The 20,298-nt window shown below is 42.7% G+C and overlaps 1 protein-coding gene across 3 annotated transcripts in view; it reads right to left on the bottom strand.

Annotated features, from left to right (window-relative positions):
• Positions 1-20,298, bottom strand: part of SFMBT2 (Scm like with four mbt domains 2) — a 229,729-nt gene that overhangs the window by 99,304 nt on the left and 110,127 nt on the right. For all 3 annotated transcript variants that reach the window (XM_030216279.1, XM_030216281.1, XM_030216280.1), the window contains 2 exons: positions 8,109-8,355; positions 6,137-6,234 (listed from right to left, as the gene is read on the bottom strand). In XM_030216279.1, coding sequence (XP_030072139.1) covers positions 6,137-6,234; positions 8,109-8,355 — 345 coding nt within the window. The remainder of the gene's footprint in view (positions 1-6,136; positions 6,235-8,108; positions 8,356-20,298) is intronic.

The raw sequence follows: 20,298 nt of genomic DNA, 5'->3' as shown, positions 1-20,298 counted from the left end.
TTTTTCCTTAAATTAGTCACCCTTATTTTCTATCCTGTTATTCTACCTTCAGGCTTATTTTCGAAAGAGAAGGGTGCCCATCTTTCAACACAAATCAGGAGATGGGCGTCCTTCTCCCAGGGTCGCCCAAATCGGCATAATCGAAAGCCGATTTTGGGCGTCCTCAATTGCTTTCCGTCACGGGGATGACCAAAGTTCACAGGGGCGTGTCAGAAGCATAGCGAAGGTGGGACTGGGGTGTGCCTAACACATGGGTGTCCTCGACCGATAATGGAAAAAAGAAGGGTGTCCCTGACTAGCACTTGGGCGACTTTACTTGGTCCATTTTTTCTTATGAACAAGCCTCAAAAAGGTGACACCCGCACCTTTTTGCATTCACTCTGCAGCTCCTCAGTACCGCTCCACTCTTACCTCTCCCTACACTCCTCCCTGGGAACTCCGTTCACTGGGTAAATCTCCTCACATACCTCCCAACCTACCCAGTCTTCCAATTCTTTGCCCCAACTTCCCCCTCCCCCGCACAAACAAGCCAAGAAAGACACAGAACATCAAATTGGCTGCAGTTTTGTTTACTGTAGCAAATGAAATTGTTAAAACACCTCACCTAAGCTTATAAATTTATTCAAGATATACTATTATAATCCCGCATAAACTGTGGCCCTGCAACTCCACTGTACTCCAAGCTGCTGCCATCTCTTTGAGCTCTAACTCCCGCCCTCCCATCCAGTGACTCTACATTCCAAAAGGTAACACCACCGTCAGCTGCCCTTGCCTCATAATTCAGCTAAGCTGGACATAAAAGGGGGAGTTTGGACAAGCCCTCATGCCTTTTCACTTCTGCTGCAAAACTGAAGTCCTGAAATTGTGTAAATCAAACCCACAGTTGCTCTTGCTGGGAAAAAGACAGTAACACTTCTCTGCCACTGTCTGTCACTAACATCATATTCCACAGAATTTATTTGGCTGAACAAGCCACTAGGAAGGAACATAGAAAACAATTTACATTTTCAGTAAACAGAAAGACCGACTGTTATATCATCAAGGGAACTGGTTATTCTGAACGCTATTTTGTTACCTAAGGTCCCTGTGGATACATAATGACAAGAATCACTACAGAACAGCTTATTTGATTTAACATCCAGCACTTGCAACTGAACTGTAAGTACTTTCGTATTCTTTCTCAGGGTAATTGCACACAGAGTGTTAAAAATTTACTTTAACCATTATTATGTTATAGATTTATGGCAATTTAAATGAATATCAATTCACTGGCAACACACATGAAACATACAGACTATGTATTTTAACCCTTTGAAGGCCAAAAATATTAAACACAGAAACAGAGAAAACGACGGCAGCTGAAGACCATACAGCCTACCCACACCAATTGTTCAGCTCTATAATCCCTGCCTCGAGCTCCTCTGTCTGTTCCAAGCTTTCTTGAATTCAGACACAGTCTACTGTGAAGCTGTTCTATGCTTTTATCACCCTTTCTGTAAAAAAAACAGTTCCTTAATTTACTCCTGCGCATTGGATTAACATTGCATTAGCTATACCTAGTATGAGATTCTTTCAATATGTTGCAGTTTTGCAGCTATTTCTTTACTTATGCACCAAGCTTTAGTCCAGATAAGCAAAGAATAGGAAAAACAGCCTTAGATAATCAGCCCCCAAGTGTCAGAACATTTCTAAAAATGTATTAAAGATGATATTCTATTCACTGAAGCCAATATGGAGTGGAGGAGTGGCCTAGTGGTTAGGGTGGTGGACTTTGGTCCTGGGGAACTGAGGAACTGAGTGTGATTCCCAGCACAGGCAGCTCCTTGTGACTCTGAGCAAGTCACTTAACCCTCCATTGCCTGCATTGAGCCTGCCATGAGTGGGAAAGCGCGGAGTACAAATGTAACAAAAATAAGAATAAAAAATTCACTGAACCAACCTGTTCACAAAGGCATACCGGAATGATCCAACCTAAACACCTGAACCCTGCAACACAATCGAGACTCCTACCAGAACTGGACAAAACTTAACTCTCTCTCTCCTTGAATACTTAATATACTCTGTCATCTATGAACATTAACACTTGACCACTCTGTATTTCTCTTACCGGAATTGGCGATCGCCATCACAATACTATGTAAGCCACATTGAGCCTGCAAATAGGTGGGAAAATGTGGGATACAAATGCAATAAATAAATAAATAAAATTTTGATCCCATAAAATTAATTCATGAACTATATTCCCCAGTAGTTCTAAAAGCATTATAGCATAACCATTTAGAAGCACTGTTTACTAAAGTGCGCTAGTGTTTTTAGCTCGTGCTAAAATTACATAAGAACATAAGAGTAGCCATACTGGGTCAGACCAATGGTCCATCTAGCTCAGTATCCTGTTTTCCAAACAGTGGCCAAGCCAGGTCACAACTACCTAGCAGAAACCCAATTAGAAGCAACATTCCATGCCTATGGGTGTCTTTAGCGTTAGCGGATTTTTAGTGAGCACTAAAAACGCTAGCGCACCTATAGCATATATTAGTAAACAGGGCCCTAGGTATATTAAATGGTATGAGGTAAAATTATATCTTACCTGATAATTTTCTTTCCTTTAACGCAGCAGATGAATCCAGGAACTAGTGAGTTAAGTCCGCCTACCAGCAGGACGGTTCCAGGTCAATAAGAATTTTGGTGTAATACCCTTTAATATACTTACATTACATGTGAGAATCTTTGGCTTGAAGCTGGTGCCTTACGAAACACGCATGCTTTGCACTAACTCTGGATGTTGCAGTGTGGATTTGAGAATCCTCAGCATGAAGCTGCTTTTCTAGAGAGAATGCTTGGTTTTGCACTAACCACAGAAGCAGGCTAAGTACCGAAACACTTGTGGAGTGCTGTTGGCGTCAGGTATTTTGACAGAAGCCAGCGCTGGTGTTTTAATTGAGCTAAGTGAACATATTCATAAGTTAAGGGCGTCTTTTACTAAGGCGCGCTTGTGTTTTTAGCGCATGCTAAAATTGGGGGCGCGCTAAATGCCTCTAACATTTAGCACGCTCACAATTTCAGTGAGCGCGCCTTAGTAAAAGACGTCCTAAGTGATTAAGATTTACTTTTTTCCTTCTTTTTTCTCGTTTTTTAATGTTTTTTTCTCCTTTGTTTGGCTACTGTGGTAAAAAAAAAAAAAAAATCAAATTTTTTTGGGTTGATTTGGTTTTTCAGTATTTTTTCTTTTCCATAATTGTCTTGTACTATGTTAACAATATCTGTTATTGTAATTTGAAAATTCATGTATTTAAAAGCAGTCAAAGAATGACAAATGATTGAAACTTACATTAAAGGTCTCAGACTTGAAATAGGTGTGTGCTATAAGAAGTCCTAAGACCGTGTACCTCTTACTATGATGTCATTTCTTCTATAGCTATTATGCTATATTAAAGAATGCAGATTTGCATAAGACACGTTTCTGGACCAGCATTCCTTCCCATTTTTTGTGGTTTGATGCTACACCTGTAGAGGTGGTATTTTCCTCTTTCTGCTTGAATAGAAACCCAAATAGTAGCAAGATTTCATGCTACCAATCTCAGGGCAAGCAGTGGCTTCCCATGTCTGTCTCAATAGCAGACTGTGGACTTTTCCTCCAGGAACTTGTGCAAATCTTTTTAAAATCCAGATACACTAACCACTGTTACCACATCCTCCAGCAACGAGTTCCAGAGCTTAGCTATTCACTAAGTGAAAAAACATTTCCTCCTATTTGTTTTAAAAGTATTTCCATGTAATTTCATTGAGTGTCCCCTAGTCTTTGTACTTTTTGAAAGAGTAAAAAATCGATTCACGTATTGTTCTACACCACTCAGGATTTTGTATGCCTCAATCATATCTCCCCTCAGCTGTCTTCTTTTTCAAGCTGAAGAGCCCTAACCTCTTTAGCCTTTTCTCATATGAGAGGAGTTCTATCCCCTTTATCATTTTGGTTGCTCTTCTTTGAACCTTTTCTAATTCTGCTGTATCCACACCAAACATAAACCAATGATAGAGAGCTCCTGCAGGTCTTCAAAAGAGTAGCTACTAAGAATGCTGAGCAACCCTTACATCTCAAATGGACCCTTTCAAGGGCCAAGCCATAAGGCAAGATGAGGACAAGGTGTGCCATAAGAACTGGTCCCTGTCTCAAAAGCCCCAGGTCCTTCAGCAAATGCAACAGGGACCCCACCAACAACCAAACTAGATCTACCTACCATGGCCAGTGGGGCCAGACCAGAGCCACTAGGATAGTCAGAAATGGATGCTTCACAATCCTGCTAAGCACCTGTTCAATCTGAGGCCACAGAGGGACTCCTTCCCCAGCTAAAGCTGCAATAGCAAATCAATCTTGGCCAGCACATCAATCCTGGTGTTCCGATGAGACATCATCAGATCAAAGGCTGGAGCACCCAAGTGCTCCATCACCAACTGGAAGGCTAAGAACTCAGCTCCCATCTCCTGGATACAGAAGCTTCTGGCTGAGAAAATCTGCCTTTATGTTCTCCACACCCTCAATATGTGTAGCCAAGATCACTAGTAAATTGACTTCTGTCCAGTTGTAAAGCCAAATGATCCTGTGCAATTGCCACACTCCTTGGTGCCTTCCTGCTTTTCCACAATGGCACATAGTAGATGACGACAGATAAAGACCTGAATGGCCAATCCAGTCTAACCAATAGTCACACTCATTATCCACTCATATCCAACTATGAATATGGTATAAAGCACTTGATCAGGTCTTTCTTTGCCATTTCTGGGACACAGAACGGCACAGTCTTTACATTCCAATATTTGAGTTGCGTCAAAGCCCTCTCCGGTCAACTGTCTTGCCATATACGGGACACAGGGCTAATGAATGGTCCTTGCTTCTGAGTGACTAGTAGGCCACAATACTTCTAGACTCGACCACTGCTCCTACATGACTTGGCTGAGACATCAGGTTCCCCAGTACACTAGGCTGGCATTGTTTGTCACCTACTACCCAGTTCCGAGGGTCCAAGGGAACCCCACTGAGAAAGTAATGCAAGAAGCTCCACTATGCCAGCTGACCTCTAAGCACCGCCATCAATGGAAGTTGAATATATAACTGCTGGGACTTGGGAGACAAGCGAGATGACAGCATGTTGGAAGGGCCTTATGTGAACTCTTGCTCATAGGACCACCTCCAATGTAGCTGCCATGGAGCCCAGAAAATTGAAATAAATCCAAGCTTTCAGAGCCCAATGTACATAAAATACTTGTCCACTCTCTCCTCAGTGAGGAGGGCTGCCCCCACCCTCATACTGAAAAAGATACTCGAGGACCTGCAAGAGAATAAGATGCCTCTTGGTATAATTTACCACCCGTCCGAGAAGTTTCAGCAGGCCAATCTCCCTGGCCGTGGCTCCAAGTGACCGAATCATCCAAGTAAGAGTACACTTGTATATGCTCTCTATGAAGGGATACTGCTACTACCAAAATGACCCTGGAGATGGTCCTGGAAGCTGCTGAGAGCCCATAAGGAAGCACTTGAACTGAAAGTGACAGCCAGCACACAGAATGGCAGGAAGTGCTTGTGTCTGTGTCTGTCTCTGTCCCTCTCCCTGATAGCAATGTAGAAGTAAGCTCGGACTTGTCCATGGATTTCAAAAACTCCCCAGACCTGACCAATGAGATTACTATGTTTCCTTGGCTTCATAAAAGTTTTGCTGTTAACAAATTTTCTGAATAGTTATCAGTCCCTGCAAATAATGCTTAAATATGTAATATTTTGTCCAAAGATACACTCAACATTTTCTAGAAAAGCCAAAATGCTGTATATGTTTGTTATGCATGTGAGAGATTTGCAAGCCTACTACCTCCAATATATGCAAATCTCTCTTCTGCATATTCTTAGAGGTATCCTGAAAACTTTAACTACTGGTGGCCCTCGAGGACTGGGAGTGAACACTACTGATCTACAATGTCACAGGACTGTTAGGAACATTAATTAGGAATTGCAAGAACCTTACTACTGCATACTGGGCCTATGTGCCTCCTCTTCCTCTTGCTAAAAATTACTTTAAAAAATACTAAACAATTCTGAGTCTCGTACCTAATATTTGGTGATTTTATAGAGTAAAAATTGAATTCCTACCTTAAATACTTCCACTGGAAGAGGACATTTTGCTGCATCACTCAGGGATTTCTCTAGGGCACTTTTCCAATCATATATGCTCTTTAAATAGCAGATGTCTACAACAGAAACAACCCATGCAATGCAAGCAACAAAGACAGGGTAATTCATGTGTAAATTAAAAGATCAAAGTATCTTTAAAGATGTTACTTTTTAAAGCACTTACCTACAGCATGTGATTAAAATCAAGTTGTAAAGGATTCAAACATACAAGGCGCATCTGTTCAAATTCACTACAACTTTAAGCAGATATTTCTAATTAGACCACTGATAACCCTAGACTCATCTCCCTACCACAGATTTAATTCCCACAGGGTTAAATTACATGTAAATATTTGAGAGTTCAGAGACCTGCTGTTAATGGGAAGACCTTAAGTCTTCTTGGGTTAAAAATAATGGCTGAAAAAGCGCACACAGCACCTAGGGGACAGAGATTCTTATTCTATAATGTGTATATGTCGTTGTAACATTTTTTGTAAGCCACATTGAGCCTGCAAATAGGTGGGAAAATGTGGGATACAAGTGAAGCAAATAAATAAATAAAGATCACACCTCAAAATGAGTTTGTCTTGATGGGCAGACTGGATGGACCATACAGGTCTTTATTTGCCGTCATTTAATTATGTTATGCTATGTTAACTGACTGAAAAGGCTCAAATCTGATAAAACATGCAGCTTTGAACCAGTTCTACAGCAATATTATTCCTTGAAGTCTTTAGTAGGGCTATTTTTCAGAATTCAATTTTTAAAGAAGTATCAAACAGAACAAGGTTATAATTCAAGTTTCTAAGTGCTGTCAGGCACAACAAAGGAAGATTTTTCTCTCCCCACTGCCCTCTCTCTTTCTCTGAGAGGGGCAATTTAAGAATTTAGGGCTCCTTTTACAAGCAGCGTTAAAAGGGGCACAGCGCTAGCGGTGGGAGCTATTTTTGCCACGTGCTGACATGCACCCCACCATCAAAGCATGCGCCATCACAATACTCTATCCTCTGCCTTAGACACTCTTGCACCTTTGATGACCCGCCCTGTAAGGCGTACAAAACCCCAACCTTGGCTGACTTCTAATATCCGCTACCTACGTTCCTGTTCACATTAATTGATTTGATTACTTTATTTATTTTTTGTCTATTAGATTGTAAGCTCTTTGAGCAGGGACTGTCTTTCTTCTATGTTTGTGCAGCGCTGCGTATGCCTTGTAGCGCTATAGAAATGCTAAATAGTAGTAGTAGTAGTAGTAGTAATTTAGGTGCCAAGTTATAGCCAGAATATTGGCTTTGCACTTGTACATGTGCTGGCATAAACGTCGGTGCCCTTCTTACAGAACTGAAGTCTGGACGATGTCCTGGTGAAGGCCCCTTACCGAAGACGGTGAAATGACTGGGCTAAGTGTGTTAGGAGGGAATACCAAATAGGGGGGAAATGTTCAGGAAGGTGTAAATGTATTCCACCTTGAGCCTTTTGATTGGACAAGTGATCTATAAATGTAAGAAATAACTACTTGCAAACAAAGGCTTATGGTGTCAGATCCCAGTTCTTGTTCCTATTCTGCTACAGAAGTTCAAAGGAGCAACAGAAAAGAACCGTGTCTTATTTCCACCCCAACCCCCCATCCCCTGTTCCTTGAAATGATATACAATTCAATGAGAACAGACATAATTCTTTTCTAACCCCCCCCCCCCCCCCCCACTCATATGATTTAAAGAACTGTAATCCAGTTTTGAAAATAATGGTAGAGCTACATTGCCAAAATCAGACCCAGGAAAGAAGCAAATGGTGATATCATCACGCAGAAAACTGAACTCTAACTTCATCTACTACATGATTCTCACGTAAAGACATTGTGATTCATACAAGCTGCTTCTCGCTGAAAAAAATATATTCATTTGTTCAGGGTTAAGAGATGCTGTTTAGGATTATCTTCTTGAAGCTTTACCTGAAGGTGGTTCCATTCTATAATTATTCTCTTGGCACCAGCCGACCGGTCGAAGTCTACAATCCAAGTAAAACAACCACTGGTCATAAGAATCAGCTTCCTCCAGTCCCGCGTAGCGAAGACGTAATCTTCCACCAACATTCTCAATTACACTAACTACCCAGTACCAAAAGGGGTTCTGAGAATCCTGCAGCTCTATTAAGGAATCAACTGTAATGAGGTCCACTGGGTTCTTTCCTCGCAGGGGCTGTGTGAATAAAAGCAGAACTCTACACTTTAAAATTTCATCCCAAGGAACATTCATTAAAACAGATTTAAAACAGAAGTTTATTTTCTTTTTAAAAGCATTATCGAAGGGTTTTTTTTCACCAAAACTTACTGATCTGATTTCTCCATTTGTAAAGTCAAGAACAGTGCAAGTACAAAACAGAAAGGGCTCTAATTTCAAAATTCAAATATACTTTCCCCGTTTACTAAGCTGCTCTAGCAGCTGTCATGTGGCAATGTCGACACAGCCAAGTGAATGGGCTGTGTCGGCATTACTGCACCGCCAGCTGCTAGATTGGCTTAGTAAACAGTAGGGTTAATGTTAAAGTAACAGACAAAATTGTGCACTTATTTTGACAATTTGTACAATTAATTTTTGCTAATAGAACAATTTTGTTTTGACACATGCTACAATCTTTAAAACAGCCCACCCGGCTGCAAAGTTCACTATGATTTTTGCAAAAAAACATTTCAAAGGGAAAGCTTGTGGCTACTTTCCCTTTTAAAACTGACTGTGGTTACCCCTAGCCAGTGGATTTTACACCTGCTTTTTCTGTGTATACATTTCAAAATACAGTATTTTCCTCTCCTATTCAAAGCATGCCACTGGGAATGCCTCACTGCAGCCAAAAAGCATTCACATTGTGGAACCACGAAGGTACTTTCATCCAAGTCAAGGATGGCTAATTTTCAGACAGCCCAAAAAATGGCTTTTGAAAATTGCCTTCTCCAATCAAAGTGACAGTCCCCAAATGGTCCAAAGTAAGTGTTTCACCAGCTTTTATGTGTAAAACTAAAGTCCTAGAGGTGCTAAAAGCAATTCTTACTGCTATAAATGCAAGATTCATATTAAGTGAAAAGATCACAGAGCCCTGTAATTAAGGAATAAAATTCAAGAAAGGGCTCCTAAAGTAAGGTGCCCCGATAGAATGCGCTACATGTGACTTCTATAATGGTAATTACAGTATGCACATAATTGCCATTATAGAATAGTAGCATAAGTGTCCATTTACATTGGTTGCTGCTGGGGACAGGCAGAAGAAGTAAACCTACCTCTTTAAGAGTAATAGGTGATTCTTTGAGGCCTGCCAGAAGACCTCCTAATAGAGAAGCATGCTGAAGGAGGAGGGAAAAGGACTGGATAATATCAGTGTGTTTTTTGATAAGATCAGCAACCTCTTCCACCTTGTTCCTGAAAAGGCTGTCTCCCTGGAAAGGTACGTCCGTAAGTTTCTCCTAAACTGCAAGTTCAAGGTCAAAGATACGCAACCATGAGAGTCTGAGCATCTCCATACCTAAAGTGGAGAGTCTGGACGCAATGTCAAAAGTATCGTATGCACCTCTGGCCAAAAATTTTACACACTCCTTCTGCTTCTTGGCTAACTTGTGAAGCTCAGCAGCCTGCTCCTGTGGGACAGTGTCTGCAAAGTCTAGTACACTGCGGACCAAAGACTAAGTAAATGCTCATGTACAGCTGGTAGTCCTGGATGCAGAAGACTAGCATCGAGGCCTGATAAACCTTCCTCCCAAAGGAATCTAGGGTGTGAGCCTCTCTGTTTGGGGGTGCAGAGGCATGAGACCTGGAACTTCTAGATCTCTTTTGAGAGTGGATTCAACCACTAAGAAGTAGTGTGGCAACTGGGTCTTCTCGAATCTGGGAGCCTTCTGGACTCAATACATGGAATCTATCTTCTTTGGTGCAATCTGCACAGAGACAGGGTCTTCCAGTTCTTCAACTGTGCATCCTGGAGAATCTTGTGCAGCAGAACTGTCAAAGAATCTCTGGGTGAAGAATCTAACTCTAGGACCTGATATAACTTAGTCCTAGGTTCATCCTCCATTTCCAACTTAAAGGGAATGGTCTCTGATGGGCTCAGATGTAGAGGGATTCAAGGGTATGCTATAAGACCCCTCCTCCGAGAGGTAGTCTAGTTCTCAGACTCCTATGACCAGTCCACAACAGACTCAGCAAAAAGGTCTTCATGAGACTGCCCCTGTCTTAGCTGGCTGGAGGTACGTCCAGGGCCAGGTGCTGAGGTGCCTGCTCATGTCTGAACCTTGAGGGAGCTTTCTCTCCTGATGATGAGCCATGCCATGCACAGGGAGGCACCAATACTGATGCCTCTCGAGGCATATGGGGTCCGCGATCGATCCACAGGGGTCTCATGGACCTCGAGATCAAAGTGGCTGAGTGCTGCAGCTGGTGCAAGCGTCTTCGATGCCTGAGCACATGGAAGTTGTAGCAATCCCGCCAACTCCTCTCTCAGCATGACCTGGAATTGGTCATTGAGATAGGTATCAGAAGATTGGGACCAGTGCCAGTGTGGAGACAGCCTGCAGAGTTGTCGGTGCCATATTAGAAGCGGGGTCCCCGGTTGCACAGGTACTACAGCGACAGCACCAGAATTACAGAGGGGGAGTAGTCCTCTCTGTACCGATGCTTTTTAGGTGCCAGTGATACCAATGCCCTGGAGCTCCTGGTACTGTGTATAGAAGGGGACCTGATGCTGATGCTTCTTGGCCTTTGCCTGACGCTTGGCAGGTGAGTCTTCCAGGGATAGGAAAATACCTAATGTATATCACTTCGATAGCTTTCAGGTTTATAGGCAGTACATATAAGAAATAAATTAATCAACCAACCAACCAATAAAAAAGATTGTACTTGAGGTAATGGAGGGTTAAATAACTGTTCAAGATTAGGAGTTCCAGTGATGCCAAAATTCAAATCCCACTAATTATCAGTCTGCAGTCTAGCCATTAGGCCACATATGACTATGAAATCCTAAAGAAAGGCACCGGGCAACACTGTTAATGTCCATCGCTGGCACTGAACCCAGATATTCAATGCCAGGCCATATTCGGTCGCCAGCACTGAATATCTGTTTTGGGTTGTTTTTTTTAAAGCTGACTAGTGCGTACTCGAGTTAACTGAATATTCAAAGCTAGCCATCCATGCATTAACACAAAGTTGGGACAGCTATTTATGCGGGTCTTATTTATGCGCTAACACTGGCTGGTTAGCTCTGAATATCAGGAGCTAACCAAACTCAGCCACCGAAACACCCCTAACATAGCCGGCTTGCACCAGTTAAGTGACACTGAAAATGACCGGATAGCCACTGATAAGTGAGTTAACCATTTCTGGCCAGTTAACTCGCTTTGAATAGCAGACGGAAGGTCTTGAACAGTTCAAATTCTTTAAGTTTACTAATGTGAAGGGCATGTCACTAATGGACAGGGTTGGGGACAAATTGGCCAGAACATATGCAAGATTCTCTCAAACGTATGTTCAAGGGACCTCAATCCTGACTTGCACACCTAGGCAGTTTAATATTACATTTCTCTGATACAGGGTACTAAACTCTGAAGCTGTATAATGGAGAAAACAGTCTTTCCATGTGGACCTGTGCCAGGATCTAAATCCAAATCTGTTACTGAACTGATTCACTGTAGAATTTGGTAAACAAGTACATATATATATATATAAAGAGAGAGAGAGAGAGAGAGAGAATATCTCTCTGTGTGTATGACCTATACTGAACTTGAAAGAACAAAGCTTCTCATAATTAGGTCAGCCAAAAATGAGGTCAGGCTTAATTCAGTCTTTTCAAGCACTGATGAGTAAAGCGAAGATACTTACCTGTAGCAGGTATTCTCTGAGGACTGCAGGCTGATTGTTCTCACATGTGGGTCGATGTCCGCGTCGGCATTTTGCAAGCAAAATATAAACAAAGTTTTGCCAGAGTCTTCTGGCGCATCTGCAGCGTGCACCGCGCATGCACAGACTGATTTCCCGCCCATCGCGTGAGCAAGTCTCGTCAGTTAAATCAAAAAGCATATAAAGAAATAAATAACAACTCCAAAGGGGAGGTAGACGGGTTTGTGAGAATACCTGCTACAGGTAAGTATCTTCACTTTCTCCAAGGACAAGCAGGCTGCTTGTTCTCACATGTGGGGTATCCCTAGCAACCAGGCTCACTCAAAACAATGAACATTGGTCAACTGGGCCTCACAACAGCGAGGACATAACACAGATTGACCTGAAACCATAAACAACTGAGAGTGCAGCCTAGAACAGAACAAAAATGGGTCTAGGGGGGGTGGAATTGGATTCTAAACCTCAAACAGATTCTGCAGCACTGACTGCCCAAACCGACTGACGCGTTGGGTATCCTGCTGGAGGCAGTAATGAGATGTGAATGTGTGGACTGATGACCACGTTGCAGCCTTGCAAATCTCTTCAAAAGAGGCTGACTTTAAGTGGGCTACTGACGCAGCCATGGCTCTAACATTATGAGCTGTGACACGCCCTCTAGAGTCAGCCCAGCTTGGGCATAAGTGAAGGAAATGCAATCTGCTATTGGAGATTGTGCGTTTTCCGATTGTGACTCCCTTCCTGCTGGGATCGAAAGAAACAAACTACTGGGAGGACTGTTTGAAGGGCTTTGTCCGCTCCACGTAAAAGGCCAATGCTCTCTTGCAGTCGAAGGTATGCAAACTGCTTTCGCAAGGGCGGGTATGAGGACGTGGAAAGAATGTTGGCAAGACAATTGACTGGTTCAGATGGAACTCCAGATGGACACCACCTTCGGCAGGAGCTTAGGGTGTGTGCGGAGGACTACTCTGTTGTGATGAAACTTGATATAAGGTGCATGCAATACTAAGGCCTGAAGCTCACTGACCCTATGAGGTGAAGTAACAGCCACCAAGAAAACCACCTTCCAGGTCAAGTACTTCAGATGGCAGGAATTCAGTGGCTCAAAAGGAGCTTTCATCAGCTGGGTGAGAACGATGTTGAGATCCCATGACACTGGTGGAGGTTTGACAGGGGGCTTTGAGAAAAGCAAACCTCTCATGAAGCGAACAACTAAAGGCTGTTTATATTTTGCTTGCAAAATGACGATTCCTGGGCCGACGCAGACGTCGACCCACATGTGAGAACAAGCAGCCTGCTTGTCCTCGGAGAATAATTTAACCAAATGTACACTGTTATCGCTTAATGCAGGTAGCAAAACCAGAGCGTCCGCTAGTTCACATTCAACCTGCACTCTCTCAAAGGCAACAGAGCCTCATTGTTCTGCTGTGAGCCCTGTGTGGAATCTGCAGGACTGTTACAGATTGCTGACAGCATTAAACAAATAGCACCACATTGCATCATTCCAGTGATACCTGCAAGAGCATTTTCAAATGGTAATTTGTACAAGTTGCGGAGTGGGGTGGAGGGGGGAGAGGAAGGGCTGCAGTCAACTGCAAGAGCCAAGTGTGACATGTGCTAGGTTCAGTTAAAGTCAAAACTAGTGCTCCACTGCTATATCAGTCACGTGATAAGGGGCAGATTCTAATGTGTTTATAAGTGAGCTGGAGCTGCCCATTTTGAGGTTTCTAACAACTGGGGAAAGCATGCAGAACATGGCTCATGGAAATCTTTCCAACCTATGTGTGTATGTATGTATCTCTCTATTTTAGTGGGTATGTTTTATCTGTGTGTATGTATGTGTGTGTATGTGCATCTATATGTGTGTATCTGTCTGTTTGTGATTTGGACAGGAGATGAGAGAGGAGGGCAGTTTAAAAAAGTGCAATTCGTTAACCACTATTGAATCAGCAGTTGGAACAGGTTCTTCCTTAGAAAAGTACTGGAGTCAGGGCTGCCAACCTTTTGACAAAAAAAACCCCAACACCTGCCCCCGCTCCATGCCCCACCCCCAGTCCTTTGCCACACTTACTGCTGCACCCTTCCTCTGCCCTGCCCCTCTACAACCAACTATCCACATTAGGGTGGCCATGTCAAAAGAAAAAAACTACCACATGTATGTTTGCTCTATGATTATTTCACATACTTTACATAATAGAAACCAAACCCTGAAAAAAATAAACACATTCCAGACCTATACAGAAAAACCTGTCATAGTAAGACAGCAGTTGCCCATGACTCAAACAACAATAACCTATAGAAAGGCAGCACCCTAGAATACCAACATACTTCCAGACCAAGTCAGACTGCTACAGATCCCTAAACAGAAACTAAATACTAGCAGAATACCTCACAGAATCTATATGCTAGCACAATATTGCACCTTCATCACATAAGCAAAATACAAATAGACCATAAGCGCCGACTCTGTGGGTGCTCAAGTACCCCCAATATTTCACCCATCGGAAGTTCCCTTCACCAGCACAGAATTTTAAAAGTCCATCCCTCCCTTCGAGTTCCAGGCCCCCTCCCTCCGAATTTTAAAAGTCATCTTACCTCGTCGGGGTTATGGCGGCAGCAGCAGAGAAAAGCCTGCAGGCTTGGCACTTCAGCCTTCCCTTCTCTCAGCTCTGGTCCTGCCCTCATTTTCACTGCTGCTGCCACCATAACCCCGATGAGGTAAGATGACTTTAAAAATTTGGAGAGAGGGGGCCTGGAAATCGAAGGGAGGGAGGGAGGGAGGGGGCCCTGGAACTTGAAGGGAGGGAGGGAGGTGGGGCCTGGAACTTGGAGGGAGGGAGGGGAGGGGTGCCTGGAATTGGGAGGGAGGGAGGGAGGGACTGGAACTCGGAGGGAGGAGAAGATGGAGGAGAGGGGGACAAGGGAGGGGGAGGAAAGGGAGGGGGTAATGCACCACCTATAAAAAAAATAAAATTTCAGCACCCCCAATCATTTTGAAAAGTTGGCTTCTATGACATAGACTCTCAACAAATATGAAACAAAAGACCGCACATCAGTAACAGAAATATGAGGGCAAAAAACTGAACTAGAAATCGCAAGAACTCACTCTGCATATAAAGTAATACTAGAGAAATAGAAAATGAAATGCAAGATAACAGAGATGCACATTTTCCAAAGCTGACATAGTCCAACTAATAAATTCAAAATAAAATAATGTTTTCTACCTTTGTTGTCTAAGAATTTTATTTTTCCATTTACTCTGGTTCCAGTGTCTCTTTTCTACTCTTCTCGGTTTTAGTTCCCAATTCTTTTGCCAAGATCTTCTGTCCATTTGACATGATCTGACATGTCTTCTCTCTCCATGTCCACCATCCATCTTCCATTTTATTTATTTTGGATTTTTTGTGGCCCTTCTGTCCAGTATCTCCCCTGCAGCTCTGTTCCTATACTTCCCCCAGGTTCAGCATCTGGTCTCTCAATGTCCTTATCCCTCTCAGTGTCCAGCATTAATCCTCTGTGTCCATGTCCCAATGTTCCCTCCATGCCCAGCTTCTTTTCTGTGTCCCTGTACCATCACTTGTCCAGTGTATCCCTCTCTTCACCTCCTGCACTTCCCACTCTAAGGCCAGCATCTCTTCTCCCTCTCTCTGTTGGTTCCATGTCTTTCCCTCTCTCTTCCTCCACCCTCTAGTCCAATCTCTCTCTCTTTTTTCCCTCTGTTCCCTCCCCCCATGGACCCAGCAGTTCCCCCCCCCCCCCCCCCCCGGTACAGCATCTCTCCCCCTCCAGTCTCTTTCTCTCTTTCCTCCACTCCCCCCAGGTCCCACATCTCTCCCCCTTTCATCTTCCTCCCTTCCCAGTCTGGTATTTCTCTCCCTCTGCTCATCCCCTCTCATGGGTCTGGCATCTCTCCTTCTCTCCCTTCCCTGCAGGTTGGGCATTTGTCCATCTCTCAATCCGATAGGTCTGGCATCTCTCCCTCCCCTTCCCTCCCATGAGTCTGGCATCCCTCCATCTCCGTCATCCCACATCTATCCCTCTCTCCCCCTCCCATTATCCTATAGGTCTGGCATCCTTCCCCCTATGGATCTAGCATCTGTCCCTCACCCTCTCCCCCCACTGTGGTCTTTCATCTCTCCTCCCCATTCCCCACCTCAGGTCCAGCAACTCTTCCTCCCCTCCACTGCAAGTCTGGCATCTCTCCCATTCCCCCTACCCTTTGCGAACCTCAGTGAGCCACCATAAGGAATGAAAACATATTGCTTCTGGCCATCTTGGAGCCTTCTCTCTGCTCCATCCTGCTTACAGGCAGTTACATCAGAGGGCGTGGGACATAGCAGAGAGAAGGCTTGGAGCAGATCGGAAGCAAAGTGTTTTCGTCATTGCTGGTGACTCACTACTTTTGGAGGACCATGAGGGAGGGAGGGAGGGGAGAGAGAGAGATGGGAGGAAGAGCTGCTGGACTGTGGGGGCAAAAAGCCTGAAGCCACAAAAAAAAAACAGCTTTTTTGTTGCTGGTTTTAAGGGCCTTTTGGCAGCTGGCCTAGCCATTGCAAAACCGACGTGTTGGCAGAATCAGGGTATTCTGGGAGGGTTTCATTTTATTTCCACCCTCCTATCACATGCAGAAACTTTACTTGTATGGCACAAGAATTTATCTCAATTTACCTTCTCCCTTCCTGTGACTAGAGTTGCCTTCCAGTGCCTTGCCAAATGGCTAGATCCTAACCTAGCCTCTGCTGGTAGTGACAATAAAAGCAAGCTGGGCAGGCTCACTCACACAATGGGGACTACAGATGCACTTAGAAAATGTCTAAACATATTAGCCATCCATCTACCTTCTGGACATTACAGCAAAAAGCCAGATAGTTGGCAATCCTAATCTCCCAACTCCTGAGAACATTGCGCATGGTTCCCTAAACATTTGGGCCCAAAGTATGTACTGTAGTTTACCAATGCCCTAATCTGATCCAACCAATGAAACACATATCAGTTGGCAACGTACATAGCAATCATTAAAAGCTGTATGATTTAGTAAGTAGTTTTCATAGTACAATGATCAATAACAAAGAAAATTAAATATTGAGCAGAATGAATAAAAATGTCTTCCATAAGGGACAGGGAACTATTTACAATCCTTGTATGTATATATATCTGTTCTGTGGACGTGTGATATGTATGTATGTCTATTCTCTGTGTTATGTATGTGCTGTGCTGGGGAGAGTAGCTGTGGGGGCTGGGAGTAGTTGCAGGGGATAGAAATACATCGGTCCATTTTTTTTCTTTTTTTGCGGGGGAGAGGGGGAGGGGCCTTATGTCCCTAGAACCCCCAGTCCAATCTGGTCTATTTTCAAACTTGATGTGTCTTTTCAATGTTTGTTTTCCTCATACCAAGTTTAATCCCATCCATTAAATTTCTGGAGAGTTATTTTGCCCCGTATGGATACAGATGTTCTCTACTGCTTTTGTATAATTCTTTCCAACGTTCGTTAAGTTGGCAAGATTAAAAAATTCAGAACAAAGGAAAGCCATATGTGTACTTTACACCTTATCTCAAAAACAATTATAAAAATACAAATATACATGCGCTGATAAAATTGTAGCTGTTAACGAACTACTGTAAACTGAATCAGGTTCTGCCGACATAGAGCCTGGGCTAAAATACAGGGCGAAATGGGCGTTTGTATATGGCAGGAGCATCCACTTTAGAATCATAAAATGTAAACGTGAGTACAAAAACATCTCTGTGCCAGCACATACATATTTAGGTTACGAAATAGCAACATAAAACACCATAAATGAATATATTACCCACTTTAGAAACAAACATTTATTTTTACCAAAATTGTCACAGAGCTCAGTATTCCTTGCCAGTTTTGCTTGGTTGGAGGGGGGGGGGGGGCATCAACATCTGGAGATTAAGGGGGTGACCTCACCTAATCCCTCCAGTGAAATGCTGCTCACTAGAAACACTATTCTGAACCTAGACATCCCAGATAGCAGGTGTAAATCTCAACAATGCCCTGACTAAACTACACTAGATACAACTATTATGGAACTCTTAAAATTTGTTTATTTTAATTACGTCCTCATTACTGAACATTATATCTTGCCCTGATATCATGTTATGTTTTATGTATTTATCTACTTCTAATCCTACACGATATTCTTATGCACCTTATCTGTATCTATATTCTGAAATTCTTATTCCATTAATGTGATTGTCATTGTAACATATTGTAAGCCACATTGAGTCTGCAAATAGGTGGGGAAAATGTGGGATACAAATGCAGCAAATAAATAAATAAATATCAAGCTTTTTCAGCAAACACGTTCATTCCCCTTCTGAAATGAAGAATATGCTTAGATTCTCCCTAGTCCAGCCCAAAATATGCCCTTACTATGCCCCCTTGCTATACATACGTTTTAGAGTTTGTATATTCCGGCTTTGTGAACTCAAGGCTGAGGGGGGAAGTTATCAACATGGGCTACTGTTAAGTTGGGTTATTTTAACACAGAATCTCATTGCATAAAACGGACCCTGTGGTAAAATAACCTGACTTAACAGCAGCCCACACTTCCCCCTTTAGACATTTATGCAACATAAACATCCAAATGCTGGTTAAGACACATGTAAGACACGAATAGCGCACCTAAAATAAACACCAGTGTTTCTTTTTTCCACGGACAAACACATTTCCAACACAGCACATCACTGTTGCATTTCAGTATATGCAAATGAACGTTTGAGTGCCTAATGCCAAAATAATGTTTATTTTGGCCCTTCTCCTGTCATAAGCTATTTTCCAAATAACAATTATGCATAGAGAACAGAACAAAATATCTTTCTCAAGGAGCACACCTGACACACATTTAACCTGGTGTGTTCCTACTGTGAAGGATCTGCACAATTAAAACTGGAGCTCTTAGTGTTTCCTAACTTGTATAATGCCTGTTTATGATTGCAAACTATACATTCAGGACATTCATCAGAGCAGTAATTTTGCTATGCTGATAGGCACACTGAACTTCTGATTCAGCTAGCTTTATTTCTTCTTAGACCAGGGGTTCTCAACCCAGTCCTTGGGATCCACTCAGCCAGTCAGGTTTTCAGGATATCCACAATGAATATGTATGTACTACCTCTACTGTATGCAAATCTATCTCATGCATATTCATTCTGGGTAGCCTGAAAACCTGACTGGCTTGGTGTGTTCCAAGGTCTGGAGCCTGAATAAAGTCTTAGTAAATCAGCCTGTTTTCAAATAGAAAAACAGTTGCCTCCATTTTTCTTATTCAAAGAGGAACTGTTAGACCCCTTGGGGAAGTGGGAGGGAAAAGATGTGCCTTCTAAGATTATGTGCCGGATTGGGGAGAGGGACGGGGGTGGGGGGTGGAATTAGTATTGGATGTACTTTGTACTTGCATTGAAGGTAGGGAGTGGGACAGTAGGGAGGGGGAGGGAATAAAAGTTAGGTTTGGTTTTCCAAATGTTATGCTGTCTGAAAATGTATTGCATCTTGGTGTATTTGGATTGCTCAATAATCAAAAAAGATTTCACATAAAAAGAGGAACTGTGAAACTCTTTAATAAGCATAATATACCAGATTTTCTGGTGTAATCTCTTGCTCACCGGCCATCTCACCTTGAGGGCAATGTACTAAACTGTGCTGAATCATATAAAGGGGCCCTTTCACCAAACAGTAGTAAAAAGTGGCCTTAGTGTATTCTTACGCAGGTCATTCCCACGCGCTGTCATTTTTACTGCTGGGGTAAAATGACCAATTTTTCTTATTAATGGCCATGCGCTAATTTTTCCACTATGTAGGTGGTAAGGGCTCTTACACTATGCATTCACTAATCAGTTTGCACGCGACAATGTAGCTGTGCTAACTGATTACTGCAGAACACACTCACTTTCCACTCCTAGACCTGTCCCCAGCGCTAAAAACTAAATGTTTTTATTTTTTTTATTTATAACCATTTAAATTTTTACAAGCGATAAAACAACTTGCCAGAAATACAGAAAAAGTAATATATAGGAATTATTTCAGTCAGGTAATTCTATTCTCTTCCTTAGACCACTAAATAGGGAGAGTGAAACAAGACAAGGAGATCAATTAAACAGTAAACAGAAAAAAAAACGTGGTATTAACCTGATTATCCCCAGATATTACTCATCTAATACATTATTCCACATTGATCATCTGGTTGGCTTCTTCAAGGCCAATATGGTGTAAAGTCAAATCATTTCATTGAAAACATACT

The sequence above is a fragment of the Microcaecilia unicolor genome, chromosome 10 (genome assembly GCF_901765095.1).
Source record: "Microcaecilia unicolor chromosome 10, aMicUni1.1, whole genome shotgun sequence".
Classification (NCBI taxonomy): domain Eukaryota; kingdom Metazoa; phylum Chordata; class Amphibia; order Gymnophiona; family Siphonopidae; genus Microcaecilia; species Microcaecilia unicolor.
This window is presented reverse-complemented; position numbering and strand designations above follow the sequence as displayed.